We start from the raw sequence: 12,856 nt of genomic DNA, 5'->3' as shown, positions 1-12,856 counted from the left end.
CCTTGTACGACAAGGGTTACAGCGAAAGGCAGCCAGAAATACGCAGGTTAAGGCAGCCAGTTCTGGGACCAATATGGGGAAGAGAGAGGCTTAGTACTCTGACTCCTCTGCACCCTGTTAGATACCCACACGGGGGATGGCAGCAGAAATCTCTGTTACTCAAGGCCCTCCATAATATACCGACTCAGACAAGCTCACCTTCGAAAGTTACGTATTAAACGGTTATGCACGATCCACTATTCGGCTCCTCTCGCCCAAAGTAGGGAGTAGGCCGGTGGAGGCTTGGCTAACGCGAACAGGGAAACAAGAAGCCGAATGAGTTCATGCTTCTGGTGTCAATCTCGCTGGAGTCTTAATATTCTTTTACTTAGGTTGTAGCGGGGAGAATTGCCCACTGATACTCCATAGTGGTTCAATACTTGTGGTATTCAGCGGCTGGTTGCTAACGAGTTAACTCCTCCGAAAGGTGGAGGTATTTATCTTAACCAGGAGAGATGAGAGCGAAGCTGGGCTTACTAGCCACTCTTTCCACTCTACTAGCTCTTGTAAAGAGTTGATATTTTGTTGGTTGAATAACGATCCTCCACGTTTCTAACTGTCTTGCACGGCCTATCAGCGATACTGGGTAACGAAGTCACTCCCCTAAGCATCTAGGTAAGTAACTCTTTGCCTTCGCCATTATAAGAGATAAATCAAATTTCAAGAAAACAGCATTTAAGCATTCGTTTATCTCTTTCCCGATAGCAAGGTACCCGCAACAATCTAAGTGCCAAGCTATAGAACTAGAATAACATCTATTTCTTTTAGCTATAACGGCAACAACTTGGAAGGTTTGTTTGATGCTTTTGGGAAGAGCTAAATATTTGCAATCCTTTCACTCTTTATGCTGACCAACTGCGAGATATCTGCGACGGTTCTGAAGGTTGTGAATGGGTAGTCAGGCTATTGAAACCATCCCGAGCACAAACTTGTGTCGGGACACATCTCTGCATGACAAATCAGGAGATTGTATGGATATTGTTGATATAACATACATGGGTAGGACTATTAAAGGAACTGTGTACACGACCCAGGGATGGTACAACATTCCGACGAGAGTTGGCCAGAAGTTCGAATATGCTCAGATGGATCCATCCCAGCCAAAGGACAACCAATGCACCACAGAAGACCATTTTTATATCATTGAGAAGCAGACCGCGCAGCACCCACTGCTAGGGCAATATGCAATTCCCACGCAGTATAGAAGCCAGAGGCCTATACCCATTGAGTGAAGGGGCCTTTGGAGATATCGCGGGTCGATTTTCTCGAGAGGACTTCGAGGCAGTGTTGGAAACACTGGGTGAAAACGAAAAAGTCCTCGATATAGGAAGTGGGTACGGAGGTGAGTCTGGTTATGTTTTGGATGAAGCTACCTATGCTTATACCAAAGATAGAATTGCCAGTAAAGCTCGCTAAACGCCATGGGAGGGTATACTCTATTGAACCAAATGCTGATAAGAATGCTATTCTCTCAGACTGAGCTCAAAAAATCAACGTTGAAATCCTCGAAGGCGTCGCTAAGAAAATTCCATTCCCAGAAAATAACTTCGACGCTGCTGTATCAACGTGGATACTGCATTATGTGCACAATCTAGAGGCAGTGCCTCAGAGATATGACTTGTGTAGTAGATCCTCAGCTGCCAAACGCAAAAATCGTGATTGTCTAAGGGGCGCCAGATAACGAGGTCTGTATCCCCTTAGCCTCTGGAAGGCATTATCTTGATTACTAGATCAGGTAAAAGCGAGCGCAGTCATTAGATCCAGGTTAGATGGATTTTTATCTTCGTGGGTGCGTTCTCGATCTCAATCGGCTGCTGATTGACTCAGGGAAACTTTTTAGGCGTCAGAGTTTGCAGTTGGAAGCTGATCGTCTACCTCCAGACCATGAGCTTTCCGAATATTGACTGCATGTCTTTGGTTTGATATTTCAATTTCTCCCCTAAATATATGTAGTTAAACTTGAACAGGCTATCAATTTGAAATGAAAAAAAACTTTGTACCTGACCTACGAAAAGAGTTTAATAATTGGTAGCCGACGAACGAATAAATTTTATAATTGGGAGTTCTTGATTACATAATCATTTTTTTAGCTTAAATATAGCGAATCATAAAAGATAGACAATGTAATTGGATAGTGAATTTCGATTAATATATATCATAACTTATATATTAATTTGGCAACAACTAGTATTGAAAGGCTCTCGTTGCCATCGTCAAGGCTGAATTCTTGTGTAACTCTTCAATTTTCATATTGATTAGGCCTTCATGAAGTTAATGAGTACGGTATTCTACCACTAACCCCGAAGTTCAACCTGGACAGACGATGAGCATGTGATCATCCCTGGTGACCGTTTGCTAGAAGATGATAGAGGCTCCAAGTCGACATGATATCTAATATTCACTGATAAAAGGGTGTTCTTACGGCTCGCGTTTGCCAAAGTCCTAGTCTTATATCACGCGACAGATTGCTAGCCCAAGTGCCGAGGATTTTTACTGAAGCGTGATGGACGACAGCACTACAACTAGTCCACGAGTTGACCGATTCATTCAACAAACTCTCCAGGTGATACACCGGGCCGTCGATTAAGATAAACGTATATCCAATCAGAGAGGAAGTCGCCCTAATATCTGAGAGATGTAACATAATTTATCCCACGCCAATTAGTTGAATATACACGTGAATTAAGCGATATTGGCATAGTGACCTCTCTCTATTCGTGATGAGCGTTTGGTATGACCGTTCCATTCGATGTCGGATCGGTACCTGACCGTCGATCCCGATAATGGGCCAGTTGCACGGGGCCGACATTGAATTCCCCGACACGGGAGATGGCACGAGCCGAACTAATAAAATGGCCTGTTCACAATATCTATTGAGATATATCGTCAAGGGGCATTTAAATTGGCTTTCCAAGAAACTATACAGTAGTTAATGCGGCGTCTGGAGTGCCTGATTCTTCATATATGCCCTAGGAATTTAAAAGCAGGTTAGATTGAATCAAGGTCGAAACTTTACCGTTATCAAAGGCGCAGGAATAAAAAAAGGCGAAGGTCACATTTCCTGCGCGCGCTATGTTTCCCAAATACCACGCTCCATGCCCAACGAGGTGGCCCCTTCATCCGGGGGTAGTATCCCGTTACCCCGTATGTGCTCACAAGAACCGTCAAAACGTATATGTCCAACATCTCACGGGTAGATGTCAAAAATGTAAGCCACGTATAGGTAATGGCTGATGTGCCTAACATCTGTAGTGGTGTTCCTGGCCCGGCACCAGTGCATGTCATGAGGATCAATGACGCCTGAGAGTCATCCATGGATATATCAACAGCATCTTCGATTGTGTAACCGTTGCCACGAGAGGATAGATATATAAAGGCATTCGAATGGGCAAACGATGTGTCTCATATTCCAACCAAACAGACCAACAGTTCTATAGGCCTTTCTGAGACTTCTGTGCCAGGACACAGCTGAAAGAGGGCTATATCGATTTCCCCCTTCCTTTGGCACACCACCAGTCGAGTCACGCAGCAGGCAGATCAAGCACACACCATGAAAACCCCCGTTACCATACTGGCGGCCTTGACCGCAGCCATCACAGTAGCGGGTAGGCCATTCCGAACCAACGGGACAGAGCTCAACAAGCATGCAATGATCGGGTATCTGCATGCTAGTTTTGCTAACGGTTCTGGTTACATGAAACTCGCAGACGTGCCTGACGAATGGGACATTATTGAACTGGCCTTTGGGGAACCCACTTCCGTGGACTCAGGTGATATCAAGTTTGCCTTGTGTCCCAAGACAGAATGCCCTAATGTCGAGAGCGAGGAGGAGTTCAAGGCTGCCATCAAAGCCAAGCGAGCCAAGGGAAAGAAAGTTCTCCTATCAATCGGAGGGCAGAATGGCCAGGTCCAGCTCAAAACGAACGAAGCAAGGGATAAATTCGTCAGTTCGGTTGGGGGTATCATCGACAAGTACGGCCTTGATGGCCTGGACATCGATTTCGAGGGACACTCCCTCTACCTCGACCAAGGAGACACCGACTTCAAGAACCCAAAGACGTCTGTTATTGTCAACTTGATTTCTGCCCTGAAAACCCTCAAGGCAAAGTATGGTAAGGCTTTTGTCTTGACCATGGCGCCAGAGACTTTCTTCGTGCAGCTGGGCTACAGTTCCTATGGCCCCTCGAATGGCAACGATGCCCGCGCGGGATCCTATCTGCCCGTCATCCACGCCATGCGTGACGACTTGACTGTTCTGCAGGTCCAGAACTACAACTCCGGCCCGATCATTGGTCTTGATGACCAGTACCACAACGTCGGCTCTCCGGACTTCCTCGTCGCCATGGCGGATATGCTCAAGACCGGTTTCTCTGTGGCCAGGACGAACAACACCTTCCCGCCGTTGAGAGAGGATCAGATTGCTATTGGACTTCCATCCACCGTCAACGCTGGCAACGGCTTCATCGACGCAAACGGCGTACAGCAAGCCCTGAACTGCTTGATGAAGGGCGAGTCTTGCGGGGCCTACAAGCCTCGCGGTGGTAAGTCCCCGTCCTTCAGAGGCCTGATGACGTGGTCCATCAACTGGGACAAATTCTCCAACTGGGAGTTCATGAACCCTCACCGCAAGTACCTCGACAGCTTCCCTTGAGTTACTGGCGGCCTTCTCCCTATCTTTTCCTTTCCCTCTGCGGGCTTGGAGGTGTTCATGTTGATATTTATGTTTGCATGACGAGACGACGTTTATATTGATTCGATGTATATGATTCACGTGATATCTGGATATATCCGAAAGCGGAAGTTTTTACTTCCTCGACTTTTTTGTTCGGTTTCTTCTGATTCTTGACGAATTTTCTGCTGTTTTGCTCTGTATATTTTATATAGATAGATTGGATATCATGAATGAATGAACAAACGATTTGCTGCTCTCCCTTTGTGTTACGCCGATGAAGCTGTTCGCTGTTCTTCTCCCAGTCCGCCCCCCTTGTTGACACTGCTGCCGTTTCACGTCGGACTGCAGCAACGTCAAACGGCAGCAGTGCCAACAAGGGGACAGACCGGGCGAGGAAGAACCTCATCGTCTCGCCTGCCTGAGTGTCTGCCTGTCGCCATCAGGAGTCCCGAGTTGTACTCCGCTGATTTTCATGGCAACGGCCTTAGTAAGCTCGCCTCCCGTTCTCGTATTCGACTGATCTTGAAGCTGATGGCTGACCCTGAAGGCAACGCTGAGCCGCCTATAGACGTTAAACCTCCGACCAGCAAAAAGAAATTTCAAAACGGGGGAAAATTTTGACAGCGAGCGTCAATCTTGGTGACATCTGGAAGAGGATCTTGAGTGAAGAACACAGTAAGTCTCCACCGTGGTCGTTGTCGGAGTCGGCTGGCCCATCTACTTATACCTCTTTGCCCGAGTTAGTTCGGCCCCTGCATGAACTGCCCCCTGTATCCCTTAACTAATCTGCTTAGCTCCCTTTTTTTTTCTTAATTAACTCGCGGCCTTAGGTTGAACCCGTACTTTTTCAGCAGCCGTCAAGGAATCTCCCCCCTTCGAACGACACCTCGCCAGGCATTCATACATACGTTCAAACATCGAGACCCCTTGTTTCGAACCTCGCAGCTAGTTGATCGTGATGATATGACGGCAGAGGCAGGGTGTCTTCTCTAACTTCCCAACCCAGACACTCTTTTTACTCCAACCAAAACAGTGAAAGTCGAAGAAGACGGGAGAAGAAGAAGATACAAAGGCCAACATTTATCGATGTCCCGAACGAGAACCACGGCACTCCATTTCAAAAGTACTATCGTCTTCCCCAGATCGGAACCCCGTGTGATTTCCTTCTCGATACAACCCGATGGCGACCCCTAACGATGGACTTCCGTTGCCGGACCCCGTCTCAATCACTCAACAGTCAGCCAGCCGGCTCCAGGCAACACAACCACACCCGCAGTCACAGTCACAGTCTCAATCTCCGACGCCAACACAGGTTCATCCAAGTCGTCCGTTAGTTTCCCCCCGCTTACAGCATGTCGCGGGCGAGATTCCACCTGCCCTCTCTCCGCTTGATGCCTTTGCGGCCCAGGGCCGGCTTTTGGCTAAACAGTTTGATGAGTCCCGCAAGGCTGGCCGCAGGCTAAGTCGGCTACCGCCTGCCAGTGTGGAACGGTCACTTTCCCAGCCTAGAGGGGGCTATCATCGAACACTGTCTGATGAAGATACCAGACAAGCCCAGACGCCGATGCGCGCGGGGTTCAACTTCGAGCAGAGAGGACGGGGGAGGGGGAATGCGGAGAAAGCACCCTTTAGCAATGGCATGTCACTTGAAGAGCCTTCATTTAGGCCTAAATCACAACATCCCAGAATCAGCGGGCTACCCCTTAACACCAGCACTGGTAATACGTTCCCTATAGACGATAGCTGGGATACGAAATCAGTTGGAAACAGCACATACGGGGCTCCCCGCGCTCACTCTCCGGATACATTCTGGGCCCGGAATGGCTCGCATGAACGAGGTAGAACACCTTCCCCTGGGCCGGGGCCGACAATCGACAATAGACTGAATGTTGTACGTTCTCGATCACCGCACTCTGGCGGGTCGCCTACACGGTTCTATGCCAACCAACAGCAGCAACGCAGCAACAGTAACAACTCCGGACAGCAGCAGCATAACCACCTTGCGCCTCCTCCACTACTGCAATCTTACAGCAGTCCTGCCGGCTCTACGCAGGAGAGCTCTGACGATGACGGGTCAAGTGCAAAATCAACGTTCTCTATGCCCCGCAAAATGTCGTCGAGCAGCGGTGTATCAATGCACCATTCTCCTCAGCCATCACAGATGAACCGAGCATATCAGCGGTCTCCGTCGCCAAACTCAGAAGCGGGAACGGGAGGAAGCATGACACCCAATTTCACAAAGCCATCATTTAATTTCTCCCGGCCGATGAGCCGATCTAATACTTCTCATTCCATGCATGATTCCGTTACAAACTCGCCATCTACGGGTACGACCAGTTCATTCCTGAACAGGGAAAACAAGCCAGCGCCTATAACTGTGCCCGCGCCCCTGGCCACACCGTCTCCGTCCGCGGATGAAGCCACTGAACCACCGCTCTCAGCCGGACAGTCGTACATCTATGCAAAGTTCTCTCTTCCCCGGGGCCGATTGATCTCACGAGAATCCAAGACGTTTAACGGCGGCGAACCGCAGGGAGACTTCCAGCCACCTCAGTTTGAGCGATCAATCACTGATCCTGGGCCAAACTACGGAGCTACTCAGAATCAGAGTCAGACCCCGACCCCAACCCCAGCTCCGGCGCAGAATCCAAACACAACATCTCCAGCGAAGAGCATCAAACAGGTGCGGCCGTCACTAGATCGAGAACAGTCGAGCACGAGCATCGCTTCTGCCAGCACCGATGCCAAAACAACATCTATTCAAAGCCAGAGCACAGTCCGTCCTCCCGCAGAAGAGAAAGATAACGACACGGAAAACGAGCCAACAACGGCAGAAGAGCACGTAACCAGGGGTATTGAATGCCATGAGTCCGGCTCGCTGAAGGAGTCGACGTACCACCTGCGTCTTGCAGCTATGCAGAACCACCCAACTGGCATGCTCCTGTACGCCCTTGCATGCCGCCATGGCTGGGGCCGCCGAGCTGACCAGACGGAAGGCGTGCAATGGTTACGCAGAGCAGTCGACACTGCGGGACTAGACCTAGCGAGCAGCAACCCGCCCAGTCCCGAGGCCTGCGATGCAGCACTGCAGAAACTGCTATCCAGCAACGGCAGCGGGAAGATGAACATGTCTGAGCGGAAAGCCCGCCAGGCTCAGCTGGCGCTGGCCATCTACGAGCTGGGAGTGAGCAACCTGAATGGCTGGGGAGTGGGACAGGACAAGGCTCTTGCGCTACGGTGTTTTGAGATTGCTGGCCGGTGGGGAGATGTTGATGCCATGGCCGAAGCTGGGTACTGCTATGCTGAGGGAGTCGGCTGCAAGAAGGACCTAAAGAAGGCGGCAAAGTATTACCGCATGGCCGAGAAGGGAGGCATGAGCATGGTAGGAAGTAGCTGGTAGGTCTCCCCTTTTGCTTTTTATGTTCTAATGATATGGTATTGATATGGTATACTGATGTGATGAGTGCAGGATCTACAAGGACAAGTACATGGACGACGAGACTGTGTCGAAGAAAAAAGGGGGAGGCAGCGTCAAGTCGACGAGCTCCAAGTCTCGGACCCGCAGCCGCAGCATTTTTGGCCGCAAGAAACCCTCTGATGACTGACCACCCACTGCCATTCCTTCCCTTTTTCCTTTCCCTCCTCTCCCTTCGGCTTCTATCACATTCACTTCTGAATTCCCTTTCTATCTTCACACTCTTTTTTTTTTGTTTTATTTATTATTATTATTATTATTATCTTCCTTTCCATCTTTTTTTATCTACTTCTGCCAACTGTATATACACCTTTTTTATACCTTCTCGGTGCCGGATACCCTTTGCTTACTAATCTCTTATACTTACCCACCCCCCTTTTTATATATAGCATAACACTTTACATATTTTACTTATATTTTATATTCCTTAAATATTTATCAAATTCAAAGCCAACTTCAGCATGCGCCCTTTCAAGGTGGCTTCCCAAGCCTACCCCAAAGTAGGAACTGTCAAATTTTATGCTAAATAGAAATTAAGAGCTACGCCAAGAATAACCAATTTACTGTGTATTTTACATGGAACCAGAGGACCGTAATTGTACCTGGCCAACGTCGTAGCTTGATATTGAATATATATAAATTCTAACTGACTAGCTATTTCGTAAATTCGTGGGCTCATATTCATGTGGTGAACTAACTGCCTACATTATGCTCGTTCAAACACTCTTTTCAGGCCACCTCGAGTATATTTTCGAATGAAAAACTAACTAGCAGATATACAGGCATATCTATGTTTTTTCGTCCGGTTCGAGCGGCTATATTCGTGCGTTCCCGCCCGTACATTGAGCAACGGGGTAGCAGGGTAACTGTACTCTACCGTCAGATGTCTACTTGTTAGTTCCAACGTCATCTCCTCCAGATAACGGTTTGCCTAACGTTCCCCAATTAGATCCAGGGGATGATAATTCCCTTTTTTCGTACTCCTACGTGAACGAAACGTTCCATTTAATATTACCGCCCTGAAGGCCGAAGTAAGAAAGCAAGTTGGCCATGGGGAGGTCAGTAGTCTTGGTAAGTTAAGTGAAGGTGGGTTCAACCGGATTCTCCTAGCTACAATGGAAGACGGCTTCCAGGTTATCGTGAAGATTCCTTACCAGATCTCGGTTCCAAAAACATATGCTACAGCTAGCGAAGCTGCAACACTTACATTCCTTCGCTCAAAGGACATACCTGTCCCCGAGGTCTACGGCTGGGCTTCGACGACGGATAACCCCGTTGGCATTGAGTATATTATTATGGAGTACGCGTCTGGTGTTGGTGCGGATACCTGCTGGTTCAATACAACTAAGTACCAAAAACATGCTTTAGTAACTGGGATTGTTGATATTGAAAGGAAACTCTTTAACATTCCCTTTGCCTCAACTGGGAGCTTATACTTCAAATCGGATATACCACCACACCTACAACAGAAACTCTACGCACCAGGTATACCGGATAGAGAAGATGACTCCAAAACCTACTGCATAGGACTCACTACAGATTACATGTTTTGGTATGGGAAACGAGCTGAACTTCAGCTTGATCGTGGGCCATGTAAGTTATCTTAACCCTGAAACATGATTTTACCTAACTAACAGTTCAAAGGGGATAATCCGAAAGGATATATCATTGCTGTGGCCCAGAAAGAAGCTGAATGGATAAAGAAGTTTGGAAAACATCTCGAGTGTGACTTCCCGCATAATACTGTTTTTCCAGGAGTGAATTCACACGAAGATTACTTGCTTCTCCTGCAGAAGTATCTTAGAGTTGCTCCATACCTCCTTCCGGAAGATCTTCAAAATCCCTTGAACAAGCCCGTAATTCGCCATCCTGGTAGATGCTCCTATCTTTTTCTTTTCTATATATATAAAGCTAACACAAAAATAAGACCTGACGCCTAGCAACGTTTTCGTTTGCCCGGATACTCACAAAGTGAGCTCCTTGGGAAATGTTTGTCATGTTTGCCACCGCGTCCGCCAGGTATAAAGTCCCCTCACTCGCGTTTTCTTCTCTCCTTCTTCTTCCTCTTCTTCTCTTTTCCCCCCGTTCTTCGCGTTTCAATCAGCATCATTGACTTGCTACTACTCCAACCCCTACTATAAGCTCTTCTGCCTCTGCCTCTACCTCTACTGGCGACGTCATATGTTCTGTTCTATGAACCTAATTAATTAGTCATAGTCACATGAAAGGGCTACTGTTGGAATATCCATTGGCTACTACGACTCACACTCATTACCCAAGGATTCCTTGGGGCATTAGGCCTTTTTGTCCCTTGTGGTCCAACGGCTACCGTTCGGTGACGTCCTCTATCTCAACAAGGTCAACCACGTCTGCCTGTCCTTCAGTCTCTGGAACGTCTTCAACTTCCCGGTTATCTAACACCATGACACCGCGCCCTGAATTCAACCCTCTGCCTGTATGTCCCAACCCGATCAAATGGGACGTAGAAGGACGAATTGCAGAGCTCCAAGCAATGATTGATAGCTCGGAAACAAAAGAAGACCAGAAAATAAACCTTCAGGCTGCTATCAATTTGTACCACGAGAAGAAGCTCCCCGCCCCCCTCCTCTATATTCAAAAGGGCAAAGTTATCCCCCTTCAGGATTTTGATCCCGCATACCCTTTTTGGGTAGAGGTAATGCTCCCTTCCTATAGATATCTTATCCCTTCTATACAATCTGCTTACCAGCGTTCTATCTAGGGGTACGGCCAACAGTTTTCAGCACATGTCTAATCCGTGACATGTAACGTCACGTTACGTCTATATTTTTTCTCAAGCAGCAATAAAATAAGCACCTAGGTACCTACCCAAATCCCCCTTTTTTAATACATATATTTTACTTATATTTAAGGAATATATCAAATTCAAAGTCAACTTTAGCATGCGCCCTTCCGAGCTACCTTAGCAATTAATCCCGTCAGTCGACATACAGAAGGTCGGAAATTAACACGAGAGACCCTCATTTCCCCAGGCCCCGAGGACCTCGTAAAACCATCAGCATAGCCGAGCCTCTTAATCTTTACCCCAGAATCGGCCAATTTCAAAGGCTCTCTCCACGGCCAGCCTGAGTCAAGCCTATCCCAGTCTGGACGGCTCGGCAAGCGGTGTGTGTAACTGTAAAACTACTCCGTACCTTGTGTCTCTACGCTAAGCCTGCAAGTTAGCCGGGGATGAGATTCCTGAAGAGGACTAAAGCCTGGCCGTGGGAGAGCATGGGCCGCAGGTGGCAGCATGCAGGCTCGGTGTCATATGAAAGGAAGGGAAAAAAACGATGTTTTAGCAGGTTAAAAGTACGGGATAAAACATAAGGGTAGTCAGGGAAAAAGCCGATGAAACGGCCTTACCGTCCCTTGGTTTTCCTGTCAGTGCCCTTCGTCCGTCCCAGATCAGCACTGACCTATCCTAACACTTGCATCGGAGACATATGTTTGTAACTGTACCTGTATCTGCATCTCCATCTCCCCCATATTCCTAACTTACTCCGCAAAAAGGGTCTCTCTTCCAACGTCCCCCCAACGCGGCTTCTGTCCGAAAGAATGAAATCCTCGTCAAAAACCCCCCTCTCTGGCTCCATGCTCGCCGATCGAGCTCCATCTTCCCCCATCTTTCCCCCATCCCACGAAGTCATGAGAGTCAAACGTGGAGAAGCGCCTATGCCTACCGTAAGCGCGGAGCTGGTTACAACCTTGGGGAAGTAGCATGTAGCATGCATGTACACCGATTGACTTTTCACTTCTGAGTTACACTTCCTACCCTCCCTGCCGGCCATCACCGTATGCATGCTACTCTGTCTGTGTCCATGTTTGCGGCTGTGTCAAGTCGTTAAATTGTCAAGCGTGTGTGTGTGTGTGTGGTTTTTTTTATCGACCAGTCAGACTGCCGTAGCCGGTTAAACGGGCAAGCCGACGCCTCACAGCGAAGGCAAAAGCTGGAATTTAGAAGGAAAAGAAGAAGAAAAAAAGAAAAAGCGAAGAACACAAGTACGCCGACTGGTCTGTGTCTTTTCTCGCATGGCAAGCTGCGAAAAAGCAACGAAAAGACTCTCTTTTTTTTCTTGTCTGCTTGCTTGCTTTGCCTTCGCTGGCCCCTTTTTCTTTTGCTCTCGGTTGGCTTGCCATGATCTACGGGATGCCCGCCGCAAATCGCCTTCTGTCACGTGGAGCTTCGGCATGTGTTTATGGCTGCTGTCTTCCATTGTCATCGTCGTCGTCTGTCTGTCTATCAATTGAGGCATAGATGTAGGTATAGCTGCATCTGATATCGTCGCGTCTAGAACAAAACCCTATCTGCATCTTCTTGCCGCCTATATCTCGATTATTTTATATTATCATCTTTTTTTATATTATTTATATCTGTTTGTTTCGAGAGAGAGAAAAAAGATGTCACTTTGAGTTTACCTCGGCATTACATAATCTCAAGAAAAGTTTTTAAGGGCGGAACGGGGCTAAGACCTAAAAGGGACTAGGTTGGGCCCACCTGAGGAAAACCAAAAAACAAAAGAGAAAACGAGAGGAAGAAGTCGACAAAAGACGACGGTAAAAAAAGACGAAAGGAAGAAGAGGAAGAGAAGAAAAGTCGGTAGATAGAGAGCAGATGATGTATACTACAGGCTGCTAAAAAGAGCCATGAA

At 47.8% G+C, this 12,856-nt stretch overlaps 7 protein-coding genes across 7 annotated transcripts; 6 read left to right on the top strand and 1 right to left on the bottom strand.

Moving 5' to 3' along the window:
* Positions 1-883: 883 nt before the first annotated feature.
* MGYG_02853 (hypothetical protein) lies at positions 884-1,962 on the top strand (the record flags this gene model as incomplete). The annotated part of the gene is made up of 5 exons (XM_003175276.1): positions 884-913; positions 942-1,245; positions 1,286-1,450; positions 1,521-1,709; positions 1,880-1,962. The coding sequence occupies 5 exons, from the start codon at positions 884-886 to the stop codon at positions 1,960-1,962; spliced, it is 771 nt and encodes a 256-aa protein (XP_003175324.1).
* A 995-nt stretch (positions 1,963-2,957) lies between these two features.
* On the bottom strand, positions 2,958-3,354 carry MGYG_02852 (hypothetical protein; the record flags this gene model as incomplete). Its single annotated transcript, XM_003175275.1, has 2 exons — positions 2,958-3,008; positions 3,127-3,354. 2 exons carry the CDS (start codon positions 3,352-3,354, stop codon positions 2,958-2,960), a joined length of 279 nt encoding a protein of 92 aa, XP_003175323.1.
* Positions 3,355-3,589: 235 nt separating this feature from the next.
* Positions 3,590-4,690, top strand: MGYG_02851 (exochitinase 1; the record flags this gene model as incomplete). The annotated part of the gene is made up of 1 exon (XM_003175274.1): positions 3,590-4,690. The coding sequence occupies one exon, from the start codon at positions 3,590-3,592 to the stop codon at positions 4,688-4,690; it is 1,101 nt and encodes a 366-aa protein (XP_003175322.1).
* A 255-nt stretch (positions 4,691-4,945) lies between these two features.
* On the top strand, positions 4,946-5,332 carry MGYG_02850 (hypothetical protein; the record flags this gene model as incomplete). The annotated part of the gene is made up of 2 exons (XM_003175273.1): positions 4,946-5,198; positions 5,280-5,332. 2 exons carry the CDS (start codon positions 4,946-4,948, stop codon positions 5,330-5,332), a joined length of 306 nt encoding a protein of 101 aa, XP_003175321.1.
* Positions 5,333-5,891: 559 nt separating this feature from the next.
* Positions 5,892-8,316, top strand: MGYG_02849 (hypothetical protein; the record flags this gene model as incomplete). Its single annotated transcript, XM_003175272.1, has 2 exons — positions 5,892-8,107; positions 8,181-8,316. 2 exons carry the CDS (start codon positions 5,892-5,894, stop codon positions 8,314-8,316), a joined length of 2,352 nt encoding a protein of 783 aa, XP_003175320.1.
* Positions 8,317-9,301: 985 nt separating this feature from the next.
* Positions 9,302-9,837, top strand: MGYG_02848 (phosphotransferase enzyme family protein; the record flags this gene model as incomplete). The annotated part of the gene is made up of 3 exons (XM_003175271.1): positions 9,302-9,486; positions 9,580-9,779; positions 9,824-9,837. The coding sequence occupies 3 exons, from the start codon at positions 9,302-9,304 to the stop codon at positions 9,835-9,837; spliced, it is 399 nt and encodes a 132-aa protein (XP_003175319.1).
* A 771-nt stretch (positions 9,838-10,608) lies between these two features.
* On the top strand, positions 10,609-11,131 carry MGYG_02847 (hypothetical protein; the record flags this gene model as incomplete). The annotated part of the gene is made up of 3 exons (XM_003175270.1): positions 10,609-10,915; positions 10,942-10,969; positions 11,026-11,131. 3 exons carry the CDS (start codon positions 10,609-10,611, stop codon positions 11,129-11,131), a joined length of 441 nt encoding a protein of 146 aa, XP_003175318.1.
* Positions 11,132-12,856: the final 1,725 nt, after the last annotated feature.

This window comes from Nannizzia gypsea, genomic scaffold, assembly GCF_000150975.2.
Source record: "Nannizzia gypsea CBS 118893 supercont1.2 genomic scaffold, whole genome shotgun sequence".
NCBI lineage: Eukaryota > Fungi > Ascomycota > Eurotiomycetes > Onygenales > Arthrodermataceae > Nannizzia > Nannizzia gypsea.
Note: the sequence above shows the minus strand (reverse complement) of the source record. Positions and strands in the feature narration are given on the sequence as shown.